The 19,090-nt window shown below is 36.3% G+C and overlaps 1 protein-coding gene across 1 annotated transcript in view; it reads right to left on the minus strand.

Annotated features, from left to right (window-relative positions):
* Positions 1–19,090, minus strand: part of STK3 (serine/threonine kinase 3) — a 131,734-nt gene that overhangs the window by 38,815 nt on the left and 73,829 nt on the right. Inside the window, exon 10 of the mRNA XM_032130089.1 lies at positions 9,347–9,522. Coding sequence (XP_031985980.1) covers positions 9,347–9,522 — 176 coding nt within the window. The remainder of the gene's footprint in view (positions 1–9,346; positions 9,523–19,090) is intronic.

Raw genomic sequence — 19,090 nt, forward strand, 5'->3', positions numbered from 1 at the left:
AACCCAAAATCTAAATGCAGTTTCCCATTTAGGTACAGAAACGAAAGTAGCTTCTTCAACAGTCTCAGCAGTGAAACTTAACATTGACATCGGTAGGAGTTTTGCCACTGACTTTAGCAAGTCTTTATGGAGAGTTCGCCAATAACTGCAGCTTTGTATACTGGGCTTGCATAGCTTTACTTTTAAATTTTTACTCATATAAAAATATAAAGTAGGTATAAAAACTTGTCTAATTAATTGTTTTGCTTTGTTGGATTTGTCACGTGTGTGTACCCTCCACACACCAGGGGATTTCACATGAGGTTTTATCTTTTTAAGTACTGGTGCTGTCCATGAGGTACATTTCTGTCCAGCCACAAATAACATCATCAATGAATAAAAAAAAAGTCAAGTCTCCAAAGAGTTAGATTACAAATTTCCACTGCAAACATCTCATCTTTTTCACCAAAAATAAAATGACTAGTTCATAGCAATGCTACAACTCCCAATGAAAGTAAATGTGAATTATAATGCATGTTTAGTCACAGATCTAACATAAAAGAATGACATTTGGGTAATTTTAACATACACTTTTCATACTTTTCATTACTAAAATACAAGTAAATGAGAATAGCAAGTTATTCAGAAACTACAGAAATACAGATTTTGCTCTCAAGTTTCACAGCAGTCCCCTTTTATATCTGAGTTATGCAAGTTTTAAGAAAAGAAATAAAATTTACATGTAAGGCAGAATATTTTGGACAATCCCTGGACTTGGTATATGTGTACTAAGTCAAATCTAATCAGATATCTGAAGATACTAATTCAAAATAACGAATAACTCCAAGTATTTGAGCCGACTGCTTGAAGTCAATGCCTTAAATGCAGAAGCCTCTTTCTTCAAATTCTACAAGGTATTTGCAAACTAAAACCACACAGATTTTTTTCCATTATTCATAAAGCTCAAGAGTATTAAATGTCAGCCATTTAATTTCCAGCATTTTGTTTATGAAATATTGTTAACATCTATGCTTAATATATAGTCTACACATGGTACTTATTGGCTGCCGATCAAAACATGAGGCATAGAAATCTAATACAAGCATTGTGATTATTCAGAGTTAGCCACACAGTCACTAAGCTCATCCAATTTTTTTTTCTGTTAAATTGCTAGAATCCTGTCTGACAAGATCCCATTTGAGTCCAAAAAAAAAGGGAGGGCCGGTGCAAAAAACCTAAACTGATAAGAACATCCCAAGTTCTTTACCAAACAATGGTGAGGAAATCCTCCTTGAAACTAAGAAGATACAAAAATTAACTTAAAACAATATTGCAATATTCCAGTCGCCCACTCTCCCAAGGGAAGTTTTATTTTTACTCCTTTTCATTAGCATTAATTACCATAGCAAAGAGTAGAAGAGCAGATTTTGTTTCCCAGTGGTAAATTTGCATGATACTGACATAGAGATGATTTCAAAAAATTCTGCTGAAACTCTGAACTGGAACAAGCACTCCTTGGTGTGAACACTCAGTTCGGAGATCAGACATTATGCACAAAGGTGTGGTACACTGTCTTGACACTAACAATGATACACGGAACACCAAAACTCCTTGGATTAAATATCCTCTCTGTTTGTTTGGGTTTTTTTTTAATTGCAAGGGAAAACAGAATATAGACCTGAATCTGAATTTGATGGACAAAAAAGGAACATTTAAAACTTGTCCAGCCACAACTGCTTTTTTAGAAGTTTTTCAAAGCTCCTTCTCAACTATGCACATTACTGAGCTATTACACAATGATCCTAAAGAGGTATATTAGTACAGACAACTGGTTACTACGGTAACAAGATGTTACTTTAAACCAGCAGCACTGTCCCAGCTCATCAGCTTCACTCATTTCTTTCCTTTGTTCTCTTTAAACTATGCACAAATTACACACTTGCTGTATAACCAAATACCCATACTAGAGCTACACTTCAGTCTCTCATTTTCCTCATTCGAGCTAATGAGGTAAAAAAAGGCATTAAGATGACGCAAGCATTTGGACTCTTGGTGTGAAGTAATTTCATTCTTTATACTAAGAATTTGAAAGTTGGCTGAGAAGTAAGTTTTAAAATGTTTTCTCACTAGAAACTATTTTATAATTAAAAAACACACTGCACATTGAAACTATTTGATGTGATAAAATAAGATGGCAGGGATCCTTTAAAGTTTTGGGAGGGAAAACCTGGCTAAGTTTTACTGACTGAATCTTGGCTGAAATCTTCCAGAGGCGGACTCATATTTGGAAGTAACAGTTGACTGCTAATTGCGAAAAAGATTAAGGTTACCCAAGGTCTAGCTCCTCCAAAACACTGATGCTCCTAATAAACAAACTTAGTATGTCACTATTTTTGAGAGTTCAAGCTTGTAAAACCTAAGTGTTCTCAACATCTTTTATGATTACAAACATCAGGCATCAGCAGTAGCTTAAAAAGCCATCAAAAATAAGGCCATCAGAAACATTTACATGAGCAGGTCACCTATAACAATCCCCTGCTCCAAGTGGGATTAACTCCACCAAAACAGTTCCTGATGTATTTATCTAACCAGGTCCTCAACACTTACAACAACGGCAACTTCGGCAACCCTCCGAGGCAATCTGCTATTGTATGTAGTTACCCATTCTTCTCACTAACTTCAAATAAACTGCTGCAATTCAAGCCTGACCTCTTGCCTTGTCTTCAGTGTATATGTTCTGTTTTTAACATGTAAGAATGCAAAAAGCTTTTTGCTCTCAGAGGGTATTTCCTGTGCTCTTTTAATATACAAAAATTTATATAATCTTTGTCAGACATCACAATTCACTTTCCAAAGCTGCCCAAGTATAGCACTGGCACTTTGTTATGCTTGACTCAGTGGTCAGAGTAACGGCTTTACAATAATCCTACAATTTAAGATTAACAGAAAGTACTGATTCTGTTTACAGCCAAAAAAATTACTAGGGTTGATTTTCAATTATTTACTTATATACTAATAGATAAAGGGACATATTCAAAGAGAAAGGATGCTATATTCAATACCAGTTGGAGGAACACTCTGTTTAGGTACCATACTTCCCCCTCTCTTCATGAAAAATAATTCTCCTTTTGTGATCAGAATATACAAACAGGATTTAGTTAAATCAATCAGTACTTGACTTACATAGTTTAAAAAAAAGTGTAATAAGTTGTTCTGTTATCTTTGCCTATGAAATCCCAGCAACCAATACTACACTTCTAGTTTATGCGTCAGGCTGGCAAAAACTCCCCTCCTGAACAGCTGCATCATAAGCCTAACAAACCATGGCCACAACATGCAAACCATCCACTGTGGACCCCTAACACCAACATCTCTCCCATTAAATTACCCACACACATACCTTTCATTTTTTGTAAATAATCATCCAAGACACAAGAAGCTTCTCTAACAGCCACCTACTTTAAAAGGTACAGAAAATCTCCACTGCTGAGGATTACACTGTCCTCACAAAATGACCTAGATAAAGCCTATCATTTTCATTATATTAATTTTACAGTCTCTCCCCTTTTTGCCATGCCTGAACTGAACTGAATGAAATTCTGCATGGAAACTATAAGCAGCAATAATATCTTTATCTCATATGCATATGGCCCATGCAAACGCAGAAACCTAAGTTTCATATTTGCTTAGTTAAGAAAACATTCTTCCTGTCAGCATCTGGAAATGCTTCATGATATTCAAGCAACTAATTAAAAAGAAAACAAAATGAATAAATACTAATACTTCATTTAAAATTTTCAAATCACTTAGAAGAGAATCAGAAATGATTGAAAATAGATAAAATATGTTAACTCCCATTAATTAGAAAGAGGACTGTTTCAAACAAACTCATCCGCTGCTTAAAGGCAGCATAAATCCAGCCAAGATTCTGGACAAAGATATATTTCCAATGAAGTTGACTCAGCTTAGCTTTGTTAATGAAGTTTTAATTAAATTCTAGATGGTCTTCAGTCATTTCATGCTATTTAATTTTTTACAGAATCAATTGTTACTTTATACATTTATAAATGCTAACTGAAGTGTCAGTATCTGCAGTACTATTATTCCAAAATTATTATATTCTAATGTATTTGTTCCTTTTGAAACCCAGGGAAATATTCTGCCCACAGTAACAGATGGCTTTTCAATTTTTTGTTGCTATTCCAGAATCTTTAAGTCACCCAAAATGCATCTACTTAAACATGATACTGCAGTTATCATGCAAAACATGATCTACATGTTCACTGTTTAATATTTAACAATCTGGATACAGTTCCTGTTTGGAAATAATTCTACTAGAGACAGAATCATTACCCTAGCATTGCTATAATAAACAGATTTGCCTTTTTACATTTTATTGTCTCATAACAAAAAGTAAACGACTCATTTAAAATGAAATAACATATTCAATTAGTGCAAATGAACTTTAGCAACTCACTCTGACTAATTTTAATTCAGAGGTTATCATCAATTAGGTTAATGCAAATCCTTTGTTAGAATCACATCCCACTCTAACACACATTACTAAGGGGCAGAAGGATTTACAGGGCAATTTTACATCTTAATGAGATCTAAAATGTCATGATACAGTAAAAATGTAAGCAGCAGGTTATTTCACAACATGTACACACTGCATGTCAATCTAGCAAGCTAAGACTTATCTGGGTATCCCCACATAACAAAAATGTTGAACTCTTCTTCTTCAGAATTGAAAGTTCACCTTTTCTTGGTGAAAACTAATTTCTGTAATTAAAATTATACAATAAAATCTTCAACTGTGAAAGACAAAAAATTTAAGCAAGCTGCTTTAACACCCTGCAGTTATATTACTCATTTAATACACAGATCTGTCCAGCACGTACATATTTCATGGGAAACATTCCCCATGAAAAGAACAAAGCTATCATAACAGCAACATGGTCATATGAATACATAGTATCTACAAAAAAACCCTGTTCTTAAAAGGACTGGCCAGTCAGATGGGTGAAACAAACACATCATTTGCTCTCATTCTGATCCAAACTGCTGACTTCTGAGCTAAAACTAAAAGTCGGCCCATTAAACAGTTAAGCCTCCTTATGAAAAGCTGCTTATACCATGCATCATTAATGCTTCTAGGAACCTCCTACCCATACATTACAGAGCTTTACTGCATTTTTACTTATTCAATGACATTATGCCCCTATTCCTCACAAGTTGTATCTTGTTGATTACACTTACTGGCATCAAGGTTTGCTGCGCATAAAGCATCACTTAACTCCAAGTAAAACTGACAGAATTAAGATTAAAAATACTGCTTTAATTATGCTATCTACCACATGCCCCTTAAAAAGAATCAAAATGTGTAGGAGAATTGCCTATAGACTGGTAGAATTCATGGAAAGCAAAAATCCACAATGATACTTGAGTGTGAGATATACATTAACAATTTAATATAAAAGCTGAAGTTTGAATAAACATTAGTTTGGGCTTTTTGAAAGAGTTATATATCAAATCAGAGCTTCAACAGCTCCGCTTCAAAGGCTGAAGTGGAAAAAGCAAAACAAAACATTACAAGTACTTCCCCAGAAATACATTTCCCTGAGATTCACTGATATCAAAGACCCATACTTTTGAGTTTGAGAATTTTTATGAGACATCAAAAACAGACAGTAGAATAACCAAAAACAAAGATTACAACCAGCAATTCTATACAAATTCCTACTCACAGAAAACATTCAAAAGTGTTTGAGGTTGACTGGGGTTTTTTTTTGTTTGGTCATAGTTTCTTTTTAAAAGGCAAGAAGAAATGTAGTCTAAAAATTCCAAACACCTCTGTTGCATGAAAAATAGCACTTTAAGTCTGGAAGCAAATTTAACAGGGTAAATTTGGAATAAATGGAATAATTCAAGGTGAGTATACAGTAACAGAATCAAGTCTAGTTGAAGTTATTTGCAGTATACGTGATTCAATATAATATAAAACTTGAAGGTCTGTGGTGACAATATTTTCTTATCGACTCCTGGCACACGACATCAATAACCAGCACAGACTGATCACAGAACTGAAAGCACGCAGGACCAAAAGTCAGAGATAGCTCTTAAGTTCTCATATGGTATCAGTGAAAAAGAATTAAGATCAGCTTTTGAATTTCAAAACAGATGTACTTCAACAGAGAAAAAACCCAAAGGATAAATACATACTTACAGAGCAAATAATGCTGCTAAAATTACTTTTTTTAAAGCTCAGATTGATGATCAAAGCATGTTATTTTCTTAGGAAAGTCTTCTAGTTATATTTGTGTTGGCAAGTAGTTTTTAAAACATTTATATCAGGGCAGAAAACTATGCTCACACCAAAACTTCCAAAACAGACCTAGCGCTAAGTTCATTTGCCTTACTTTATAAGTTTGTTTATCCACATTATGAGAACAGTTTCCTATATCATTTATTTACATTATCTAAAAACATCAGCAAGTATGTAACTGCTCTATGCACATTACATGTATTTGTACATTTCAACAAATAAAATAACTATGTTTTATCAAGCAGTACGATAGACTAAGAACAGGATAAAATACCATTGTGACCTAAAGCAAATATACTATTTGGCCACAAGAATTAGCTCCCAGTTCTGCATGTTTCACCTTAAAATATACAGAAATAAGCAAACTAATCAGTTGCAGGGATTTATAAGGTTTGTTTTTACTTTCTTTTCCCTTCTCTTTCCCACCTCAGTGGCATTGCTACTTCCTAGTTCATGCTTTAACAGACATATACACTAATATATTTCTAGGGCTTTCCATCCAATACACTTAAATACTTCTTCTTAGCATGACCCTGTCATTCACCCTGGCTCATAAGTGAAGTGCTCACTGGCTGCCAGGACTGCCATGGTGTGTTTGGCTTACAAAGGTAAGAAATAATGGTTTCATTCAGCAAATGAGTTTGGTGACTTCTGGCTTACAGAGCATCCTTCCTCTTTTACACAGAAAGCTGGAGTACTATTAGTATACTAGTATTAAGTTCAATTTTCATCATTTATATTTTAGTTCTAGCGTATCAATCCCCTCTTCAAATAAAATTATGACTGTCATCATTTACAGTTTGGATACCTTTTTAGATCCCATTGAGGCTAATTCCAAATAAAATAGCATGGAATTATTTAGTACAAAAAGTTTCCATCATTTATCCCTTTTACAAATTATTTAAAGACTTCATGTCAGCAACTGAAAACATTAATGTTGATCTCACAAAGAACAAACAATATATTATGCATGCTGCCCACTCATTTATCCTTTGAGAAAGTCTCTTGCAGGCCACTTGCCAATACTGCCACTCACTGTCTAAAATATAAATACTAGTGCTTCTAGGATATATCAATAAATAATAATTGCCAGTGGTTCAAATCAGCTGGCAGTTTAAAACCCACATCCTGTACAACATCGGCTGGTACCAGGCGCTTTACTGAAATGTAATTTTGAGTGGACTATTCTGAAGCAGTACATCCACTACTGAAGCACCTTCCTAAACTCTTTCTTAGGATGGCTTATCTCTTCATCATGTTTAAAACAAACTACCATCACACACAGAGCCCATACAAATAGTTACTCACTTTTTAAAAAATCCTACTTGGTTTTCAATCAGAATAATTTTGTAGCAACAAGCCTCACAACACTGCCTTTTCAGGAGGCCAAGGACAAACTGCACATCACGTAAATTCCATGAGACTCAGGAACAGATTGCCCAGACAAGCTGTGGATGCCCCAAAATTGGAAGTTTTAAAGGTTACAGCCTTAAACAGCTAGTGAAAGATGATCCTGCCCACAGCAGGAAAGCTGGACTAGATGACTTCTAAAGGTCCCTTCCAACCCAAGCCATTCTAGGATTCTGAAGTCTGTATTTGCCAGTCTAACACCACTAGGAAGGTTTGCCTACAAAACAGAGCAGTTTCTGAAGATCAGAACTCCTTGGGTTTTGTTCTAGGACAAATTCCTATTTCAAGAAGACTACTTCATTGTACAAGCAATGTCAACAAATTCCACGTGATTATCCATGTGTGAATTATTCATGAATAGGTACTCACACAATCAGCATCTTGGCATTTACAAAAAAAATAATTTTTGCCTGCATTTCTTCACAAGTAATGGAAAAGATAGGATGAATTTAAAATTGTTCTAAAGGCAGTTTTATTGCCACTATAATAAACCCACTGAAACAATGGCCAGTTATTTTCCAATGAATAGTGCAACTATTTTGTTAGTCAATCACCAAGATGATGATGACTGCATTTCATAGGAAAAAAAAAAAAAAAAGCCTAAAAAAACTCCACCCAAACCAAAATCCAACTAAATCAAAACTCTTCAGCAGCAACAGCTTGTACTATGCCATTTAACTGGCTTTACCTCAGTAGCTTAAATTTAATAGTCAGCTTTAAGTAGAAATGCTGTAAGTGAAAACTGGAAAGAAAATTCCACACCTACAGCTGTCACCTAAAATTAAACACAACAATTCTCTTCAAACCTCAAGTGTGCTTCAAAAAGGCACCATGTGATCATATTTAGCTACTGCACTGTAGTTAAGAACATTTCATGCACAACAGATAAACAAAAATTTCATTGAAATGTTAAAAAATAGCAACGGTGAAAACCAGGTATAATTACTTACCAGTCTCTAATCAGTAATTATATATTTCATTTTAAGTGCAACCTATAACTTAGGAACATTTTCTTTTTGACCCTGTTACAATTTGCAACATAGGCAAAATGAAATAAACTACACATATGTTGGAGGGCAAAAACTCCACCCTAAAATAGATAAATTTGTGTTAGGTGGAATAGTTCTATGTAAAGAGATGTGTGCTATTGGAATAGTACCAAGAAGGTGACTTGTGCAAAACAGTAGGTGGTCTTAAACATCTCCAAGGAGATTGATTAAATGGCTCCAATCCAGTTTAAAATGCTTATCATTTTACTGGGATACACAGCAAACATGACAACAATATTCCATGTCTGTAGCAATTTAATTTTTTTTTTTAACAGAATTGGGTCAAATTTTAAAGTTGCCATAGCACATAAATTTTAAGGAACCAAAAAAATTTTTAAAAAAGAGTCATTACAAAGTAATGTATATACTGTCATACACCACTCCTCATTAAAAAAGTCCTGTGTTTATCAAGTGTACTTATTTCAGCAACCAGGATGAGGCACAAAGATTAGATATTTGGACAGTATTCTTGAAAGTTTACTTATTTTACTTGTATTAATACAGTTATAGAACGGGATTAACTATTTTTGGCATATATAAAATAAACTGCATGCAAGAGATTAAACAATAAAAAAGTACTTACGAAATCGAAGTCTCCATCTTGAGGGACTTTCCAGTTATCAGGGAAAACGTTTTTGGATATGTGGTAAGGTTCATGCATGTTCTGATTACAGTTTTCAGGGCTTTTATTCTTGGAATCTTGTTTATCAAAGTAGTCCATGAAAGAAGGTCTTTGAACTTGCGGTGAAGTAGCATTTCCTTAGTTGAAAGAAAACAAAAAAAAAAAAGGTAAAAACTATTCAAATATTAAAGAATTAATGCACTATAAACTTCACTAATTAATTTTCCTGGGGTTTGCAGAAACTAATACAGTCATCTGCATGTGATGCAAGCCTCTGTTTGTCCCCTGAGGGTCTTTGGCATAAAAGCTCATAGTCAAAGGATGATATTTTTGTAGCAAGACACAACGTGGAGAAATGTTCAAGACATTTCAGAGTTGCACACACAAATAATATTAGAAGTTACTTCATGCAATATCAATTTGTTGTTATAGAGACTGAATAACATGAGGTGCTAAGCATCCCTTTGGGCGCTGAATGCCCCTAACTTCAAGGCCTGGTCCACAGGCACTTGCAGGAAAGCAACAGAGTTTCACTAAAGGTGGGATTTAATAATAATTTAGAAAAAGAACTTGCAAAATGCAAGTACACAAATTGTGTCTAGATGCTGCTTAATTCAATTCATTACCAATGAAGATTCCCATAAAATTACAGGATCACCCTCTACAGATGGTTGCAAAGCACCCTGTCTCCATAGTGTAGAAACCCTGGGGGATTTTTGTCATCATCTAACAGCTGCAAAAGCTTTATGAAGCAGATCGAGATCAGCATGAACTCCTGCTCTTTTATGCTTTTCACAAAACTAAAAGTAAAAAAAAAAATATCTTCAGTCCTAAATGACTGAAATTTGTTTTCATTTGTGGGATTTCAAAGCAAATTCATTACTAAATAGCACAATAAACAAACATAACTGTTACCTCAGAGACCATATTCTGCATAGCATTGGCACATGAAACGTACTTACTGGAAGTGTAACACATTTGACACGAAGATATATGAAATGTATTTCCACAAATAAAATATGAAATGGGATGAGAGATAAATAACTAAGATGGGGGGGGAAAAACCTAACACTAAAAACCAGACAAAACTATACATTTAAATTGCAAACTTAACAAAGCAATAGGAATTTTTATTTGATATACTTGTTTCAACAAGTGAAAAGGTAAACTGAAAATATCTTTTCAGCTTGTGTTTAACATGATCACTAGGACTTGCTAATCTCCTTATCTGGCTTTATACTTGTTTTTATTCATTCACTAAGTGGGTTTTTCCCCTCTCTTTCACCTCTTATTTCATCATCTCTTCCCATCCCCTTTGTCTAAAGATTTTTTAATTCATTCTAATTTTGCTGCATGACTAATAGCAGCCTATTTTTTCATTAATGTTTATTTTTGTACTGCCATCTTTTCACAGAATCATCACGGCCAGAAGAGACATTCAAGATCATCTAGTCCAGCCACTGACCTAGAAACATGATAATCACCACAACAATACCCCAAGTGCCACATCCAGACAATTCTTGACACTTCTAGACGTTCAAAAGATGTCACTCCCACCACCTCCCTGGGCAGCCCATTCCAATGCTTACTCACTTTTTCTGTGGAAAAAAAAAAATTCAAATACCTAATTTGAACCTTCCCTGGAAAACTTAAGGCCATTTTCTCTCATCCTTTTACTTGAGACATGGCAGAAAAGACCAACCCCCACCTGGCTAAACCTCCTTTCAGGGATTTGTAGAGTGCTATGGTCACCCCCGAGCCTCCTTTTCTCCAGGCTAAACAACCCCAGCTCCTCACAGGATTTGTGCTCCAGACCCTTCACCAGCTCCGTTACCCTTGTCTGGACATGCTCCAGCACCTCAATGTCTTTCTTGTAGTGAGGGGCACAAAGCTGACCACAGGATTTAAGGTGTGGCCTCCCCAGGGCTCAGTACCCAGGGCTCACTGCCCTGGACCTGCTGGCCACACTATTCTTGATAGAAGCAAAGACTGTATGTTGATTTATTGCTTCTTTTCTTTCTGCTTTTCTTAAATTTTTCTGTTCTAGTAAGATTTCTTCTGGCATTTTTTAATGCATGTTTTCTATTGTCATGCTCTAAGCTTTAGTAACTTTGACTTCAGCTGCTTTCCTTCAATTCCACAATGGTTCCTTCATTCGATCTGCTATTTCCATACACACCTTCTTTTCCTCACATTTTTTAGCTGTTTTTTCTCTCAGTTTTTGCCACTTTTTTTCATATAATTTTTTCTAATCCCTGATCAGTTATCTCTACTCACCATCTTTTAATTAGTAACAACCGTGACCTAGCAATTCCGTGAACTAAACTCCAGGTTGAATTTAACTGACCGGACAGCAGACACCTCTTCTCCAGAATCTCCCAAGTTTGCCCCCACTGAACTCAAGATCCCTTGAAGGAGATTTCTTGATCTCTTGAACCTGGGACTGAGGAAGGGATGAGAAGTAACCAGCAGAAAAGAGCACTAAAGGGCAAAAACCATAGTCATAGAATGGGCTGAGTTGGAAGGGACCTTTAAAAACCATCTAACACCAACTCCCTGTCCATGGGCAAGGACACCTTCCACTAGAGCAAGTTTCTCAAAGTCCCATCCAACCTGTCCTTGAACACTTCAAGGGATGCTGCATCCACAGGTTCTCTGGGCAATTTGTTCCAGTAGAGTAAATAATTTCTTCCCAGTATCTACTCTAAACCTGCCCTCTTTTAGTTTAAAGCCATTACATCTTGTCCTATCACTACAGGCCATTGTCAAAAGTCCTCCTCCAGCTCTCCTGTAGGCTCCCTGTTGGGTACTGCAAGGTCCTACAAGGTCTCCCTGGAACATTCTCTTCTCCAGGCTGAACAACCCCAAATGTCTCAGCCAGTTTTCCTATCAGAGGTGCTCCACCCCTCTGACCATTTTCATGGTCCTCCCCTGGATTTGCTCCAACAGCTCCACGTCCTTGTTTTGGGGGTCCTAGGGCTGAACACAGTATTACAGACGGGGTCTCATGAGAGCTGAGCAGAGCAGAAGAAAAATGGAAGAATCTAAATTTTAGAAAAGCACACATTTACAAAACAGATCCAAAAGAAGATAGTAGTATGAAGGAGGTAGAATTAAAACCAAAAAACACTATGCATTTTCTTATTACAAACTTTTCATTACTTGGTGATCGCTGCCCAAACTATTTGTACCAAAAAGATAGGACACCACATTGCTGGCCTTTCACAACCAATTTTTTCTTCTGCTGCGATGGCTGTACTTAAGTTTCATCCCTGAGACATAGCTATAAACAAAAAGATTACCAGTGTCTCTATTCAAAACCCCAAGTACCAAAATGTTGGCCCATTACAGGTAAGGCAGTCTCCGTCCTCTCATGTATCAGGCAACACTGAAGATTTTCCAAGCACTTCTTGTAAGTTTTGAAACTATTTATAAATATCTTCCTTATACATGTAATAGAAGACTACCTACATACATAAAACAAACCAACCCCTGTAAATTCCTTGCTATCAAATGCAAATTATGGAAATTGAGTCAACAGGACTGAAATTAAGCCAAGGTAAGCAAAGAACATTTATTTTTTACTTTGAGAACTTCTTTTATTTGTCTTGATAAATAAGAATTTAGAATTCACTTCTGATTTCAATTTAGCATACAGTCAGTTAACCCAATTAAAACAGCACGAGCTGCTTACCTTCACTGCAAATATAAAAACTCACACACAAAATCAGAAATACAACTGCAAAATTATGGGACCAGATATATTTCAACTTCTCTTTTGGTTTCTTCCTCCAATGCAAAAAATCCCAAAGGATTTATTTAGAAATTTATCTTTAAGATTTTATTTTATTTTTATAAATAATTAAATTTAAAAAGAGACACTATTTAGATCTCTAGCTAACTTAACAGGTTCAGTTAGTGCTTCATAGGAATGGGTTGACATCTACCAGTCTAAAGACCATGTGAAAGCTCCTCTTTTGTATTTACTTTATAAAACACTCAGGGTCTATGCCATAGCAAACTGATATAGGTTACACCTTTTTTTTTTTTTTTGTTTTTTAGTGAGATTATTTGGTCTGAAAGTACTTTTTCTAACTTTCATGAACAACAGAGTAACATTATCTTCTCAACCATCTTTCAAAAACCAAGAAAATTAGATGTATAATACATAAAGATTCCCTTAAGGACAATTAATTCACTCCTCTATTCAATAAGTTACATTTGCCACAAAAAATCTATAGCACAGTCAGTATCACTCCACATTTGCACCAAAAACCTACTGTGCAATAGCCTGTTCCATTCTAGAAGGATTTGGATTTTTCAGTTCTTCTAATTATTTGTTTTTCAATAAGCAATGATCATGTTTAAAAATGTTTTCCACAGTTTCAATATTTAAGAATATCGGTCTCCTATCACCCCTACACTTGCCTACTGCAAAGACAGCTTTGGAAAAAAAGCCATAATAAAACAACAGTCAGAAATTGCTGGCAAGCCATAAAACACAGAGAGCACCATTGATGCTGAAAACACATTCTACCTCAGCAATACCCCTGATAGGAACACAGCCAATAGGGATGTCCCCAAATAGTTATGTGTCTCCCAAAAAGTATGCTGAATAAAATGAATGAGGCAACGACATAACACCAACTCCATGACACTGTTTCAAAAACATTATCACAAACACACATTTCTCAACACACATTTCAAAATAAGGAGGATGCACACTTCATTCTAATGCATATTTTGGTAAAATTCAACTGATGTCATCCACCATGAAAAATTATTTTGTAGTGAAGCATTTCCAACAGAAAAGTATTGTATTACTATAAAATTGATTTTAAATCAGTTTATAAGTTCTGCTGTTAGTTAACAAGTAAGGTCAGCAGATGAGGATGACCATCTCCTACAGAAGGGAGACTCCCACTACAATTTCCTGTGGAACGACTGTAAGTCCTTCTCTCACTCTGTTACTACCAGGACACTGGACCTCTTCTGCAGCTGCATATCTACAGAGGAAAGCTTTCTTCCTTTTGCCGAAAGCCATGAGCTTCCACAGCCTTCCACATTCTGTGGATCTCCATCTACTGCTCAACTGAGGAGCATTTTCAGCCGCTTGGTGAAGTTAGGGATCTGGCTTTCCTTGCTCTGAAGTGCTTCTGTGAACATCCTGTCAGTATTTTTATTCCCTCAGAATACACTGCTTTGGCACTATTAGAGTCAGAACCTGTAAAGCAATCATCTTTCAGCCTTCTTTAGACCTATACCTACCTATGTGCTCTCACCCTACTACAAAGGCTACCAGAGCTTATACAAAATCACATACTACTTGGGTTTTGTATTCCATACATTCCTACCACTACTCTCTCCCCCCACAAGGTGCCCTACAACACAGCGGCAGTAATTCTGGGAAATGGGAGACAGGAGCCTAGAATTTTGACCTCAGTCTCCAGGCAAATGCATCTAACAGTGAACTACCACATAGAAAGCTGCCACAGCCACCTCCTTCAGCCATATGCTACGCAGGAATTGTGACTGTATTTTATGAGCGGGAAAGTTCTGCTGCTAACGCATGCCTACTAGGCAACCATCTCAGAGAATTAGAGGCCAGGCTACTGGCAACCACAAGGAAGCAGCAGTAGTAACAGCAGCACCAGTTAGGCAGGCCAGAGCGGCTGGGAGTCTACCGCAGGACAAATCTAAGAAATGTTTGACTATTGAGAGCTGTGGAACAAAGTGATTACTGAGTTCACAGTTTTTGTATCACAGTGACTTATACACCCAAGTCTTCGTTCAGTTTAGGCCTCATTAGGGCTTTTGCTTGTTGCATGACACACCTATTTACCAGAAATAATTGCAACTGGCATTTAAATGGAAAATCCACATAATTTTCAACTAGCTGAAGCTTTCAGAGACTTTTTGAAGGACTATGACCCCAAGTTACAATTTTTAATGGGAAAAAGTTTCCAGCACAAAACATTGCTTTGCTTCTTAAGAATAAGACTTGTAAAACTGTTTTAATAATTTTTGTTCTTTTTTTTCCCCACTCTCTGAAAAAAAGAAAAAAATATTCAATGATATTACTATTACAATCATGGAATATGCTGAGTTGGAAAGGACCCATCAGGAAGATCGAGACCAACTCCTGGCACTGCACAGGACACTCCAAGAATCACACCATGTGCCTGAGAGCATTGTTCAAACACCTCCCATTAGTCCATTCCAGCCGAATGACACTTTATTTCTGTTTTTAACAAAACAAAGAAAATACGCATTAAACTAGCATTTTGCAACAGCTCTCAAAAGCAGAATTGCTAACAACATTATATAAAAAAAAAAAATCCCCACTTTTAAAATATAATACTACTAGTGATATAAATGAACAACTTTATTACCAACCACAGAAAATGGCTTGAGAACCATTTGAGGACCTGTAAACATCTATCACCTCTTTATACATACATACACAGGAGTAAAGCACCAGTACACCTACGTACGGCACCAAGCAAACCATCCTATCGGGGCACAGTAAACACACTTGACTGAAAATACATCCATGAAGTATCAATGCCCAGGCTTACAGCACCACTGAAACCAGCCCATAATTAAGTTTCCTTAATTAGGAATTTCTGGAATTAGGTCATAAATTGTTATAAAACATGTCACCAGCTTTTGCTTTTCAGCTGAAAAACCAGCTGTAGGATTTAGGCCTTTCTAAGAGTTTTGAAGCACCACTCCAAAGCTATTCAAGCATACACCTCATATCACAGGGGAGACTGACTTACAGTATCAAACAATCCCTTACCCTGGATGCTGAAATCACTAAAAAATAATGAATAAACCAACTCATGAATTCTTCTATCAACATGTAGGTTCTACAGCATGGTGCATGTCCCACTATTACCAAAACTACCATTACACAATAAGATAAGAAAGTTGAGCAAGTAAGTGCTGGAGCCAAACCTGCTGCCTGACAGCTGAATGATTAAACCATCACTTGCTTCAGGCTACCTCCAGTTTGCCAATTGTGCTGGAGTTATGCTGCTCAAGACAGTCACCTGTGGGGGGGGAAGGCCAGGGAAGGAAACCTGCTGTCCCAAAGATTATATTCTTGTTTGTTTAGAAGGAAGAATGTGTTTAAGAATTATACTGACTAAACCTAAAATGTTCATGTCTTACAGGGCAAAAAGTAATAAAACAAAAACCTGATTACTTTTCTACATTCTAGTTGTCAAATGCCACCTCATTCATTCTCTGTCCTCTTCTTCTAATACATTCATTACCAACCACAAACTATGCAGAAGCTTCACCAAAGTCTGAAGCAACAGTTAGAAACCCAGAATAAACTTAAACTGCACTAAGAGACAACTAGTTTTCCAGCCCAAAGCAGATGCCAACTATAAATTTAACAGGGCAAAAAAGAGAATCAGGGGGAATGTTACTGAAAAGGAGAAAAGAGAACAAGCGTAAGTAAGTACTCCTGGTGCACCAGAAAGCCCTAACACTAAGCCTTGCGGAAAACCACAAGGGGAATGTGAGGAAGCTGGTCTGAACACTAGTCTCTCCACTGACATATGAAAAAGCTTCCACACAAAAATAAGTAAAACCCAGGCAACTGAACAAAAGAAGTAACATTTCCACCATTCTCACTCTTTCCTCTACTCTGCATTAAACCTCGTAAGGTTAAGTTACTCCCAACTCTCTGCGTTCTTCATTTTCTTTCCTCCTTCCAGGTACATACCACAGAGTCTTTGATAAGAACATGCACAGGCATACCAAGCAAGACAGCATAAATGTTGTTTATTACTAGACTGTATACTGTATGTTGGGGTAGGAAGACAGGCCTCTTCTTGTTCCAGATCCCCATTTTATCTGGGCACAATTCCCTATTAGTGAAAAAAATATGGTTTTGGTTATTTTCTGTCATGGCTCCCAGAGGCCTCTAAGCATGGGTACTTATAAATAAAAACATATTATTGTTTCTTATTTTGTCCTTGAGCAGGGAAACAAAAGGCAGAAGGAAACAAAACATGAAACTAAACACAACAGCAATTAAATAAAAAGTTTGTCATAAATATTTTGTGTCTCTAGGAAGGAAATGAAATCCTTCTTCCCTTGTTTACTAAGTTTATTTCTCCAAGCTTCTTGCTTACAATGTTCTGTTATTCAGCAGTATCAAAGAGCACTTCTAAGATACTCATTCTGATTTATTACAATCAAATCACACAAACATCCAGAAAGTGCCTATTTTGCCTATAAAGGTACATTGGAAAAAGCAACCAATCTCCAAAATCTTGTGTCTTTGTCGAGTACAACGAAGCACAAAATCTGTGTCTGCCTTTCAGAGACAGCAAGGTTTTTTATGTCCCTTCCTGGTGACATTTATTTAGGAAACTTGCTATTGCTCCTGTTTCAGCCAATAGCACAACAATCACAAAAACCAGAGGACCAGCTACAGTGGACATGATGAATATTTCTTTTTAGCTGAGAGATGTGGAGGTCCTGTTCTTGACTTATTTCTAGTTTTTAATGTAAAAAATGCAAATAATGGGTGCCTAATGCAAAATACAAGAAATTTTAGCAAGGAAGTGCTGAAACCAAACCTGTGGCCTGACAGCAGAATGATTAAACCATCACTTGTCATGAGGCAAACTACCTCCAATTTGCTGGCTCTGCTTTGCTGCAGTTACAGGGCTCAAGACAGTCATGTGTGGGAGAGGAGGGAGGGGAAGGAAACCTATCACCTGTCCCAAAGATCATTCTTGTTTGAGAAGAAAGAAGAATGGGATTAAGACATATACTGACCAAATGTCAAGGTGTACAAAGGCAATTCCCTTTCTAACTAAAGATCATTACGGGAATCAATAAAAATTGAAAACAACAGTACATTTTAAAAGCAGTGTCCCCAGCAGACAAGTAAGACACAGAATAAGAGAGTGCAATGCAAACCTAATGCCACTCTTTTGATCTGTTTGGCATAGTAGCAGGTATTTCCTCTCAGCACATATAAAAAACTACATGGATAGTGTGGTGCAATTTGGTATACTACTTACACAGAATTTACTTAAAAAGACTGAAGTGATTTGTCAGGCTGCATAGAAACTGCACTAAACCCTAATTCATAATACTTCCACCCTAAGAATTTATTCTAAATTTTTTCATACTATCTTTCCCCTTTCTTTTTTTTTTTTTTTTTTTTAATCACTTAGCTTGTCCTTAGTTTGTTGAAACTGATGGGTTTGAGATCACTTGTACTAACCTTCCATTAGCCTCATGGTCTAACAGGCAAGTATTCTGTTTCAACATAAAGACAAATTAAAGCACATACTGAATCTGGAGGTGAATCATCATACTTAAACTAATCACTGTCAACAGCAATCTTATTACTGAGAACTCTAAAGGAAAAGCAAAATAAAACCCAAAACAAACCACAAAAAAGCCAAACAAACAAAATCTACAAAACCTCTTTTTCCTTCCAACTTCCTGTACACAAAAAAAAGTATCTGCTTTGCACTTCCAACTTATCTTGAGCAAATTACATCAGGTATCTATATGCAAACACAAATGCAGCTTTGTATTTACTACAAAACACTCTACAAAGTTATTTATTTGGCACTGATTTCCACTCTTGAGATATTAGCTCTCTGTATTACACACACACACAGAGCGCCCCACACCCCACCCCCCCACAACTGCCTGGAGTTAAAC

Source organism: Corvus moneduloides, chromosome 1 (genome assembly GCF_009650955.1).
Source record: "Corvus moneduloides isolate bCorMon1 chromosome 1, bCorMon1.pri, whole genome shotgun sequence".
Lineage (NCBI taxonomy): Eukaryota > Metazoa > Chordata > Aves > Passeriformes > Corvidae > Corvus > Corvus moneduloides.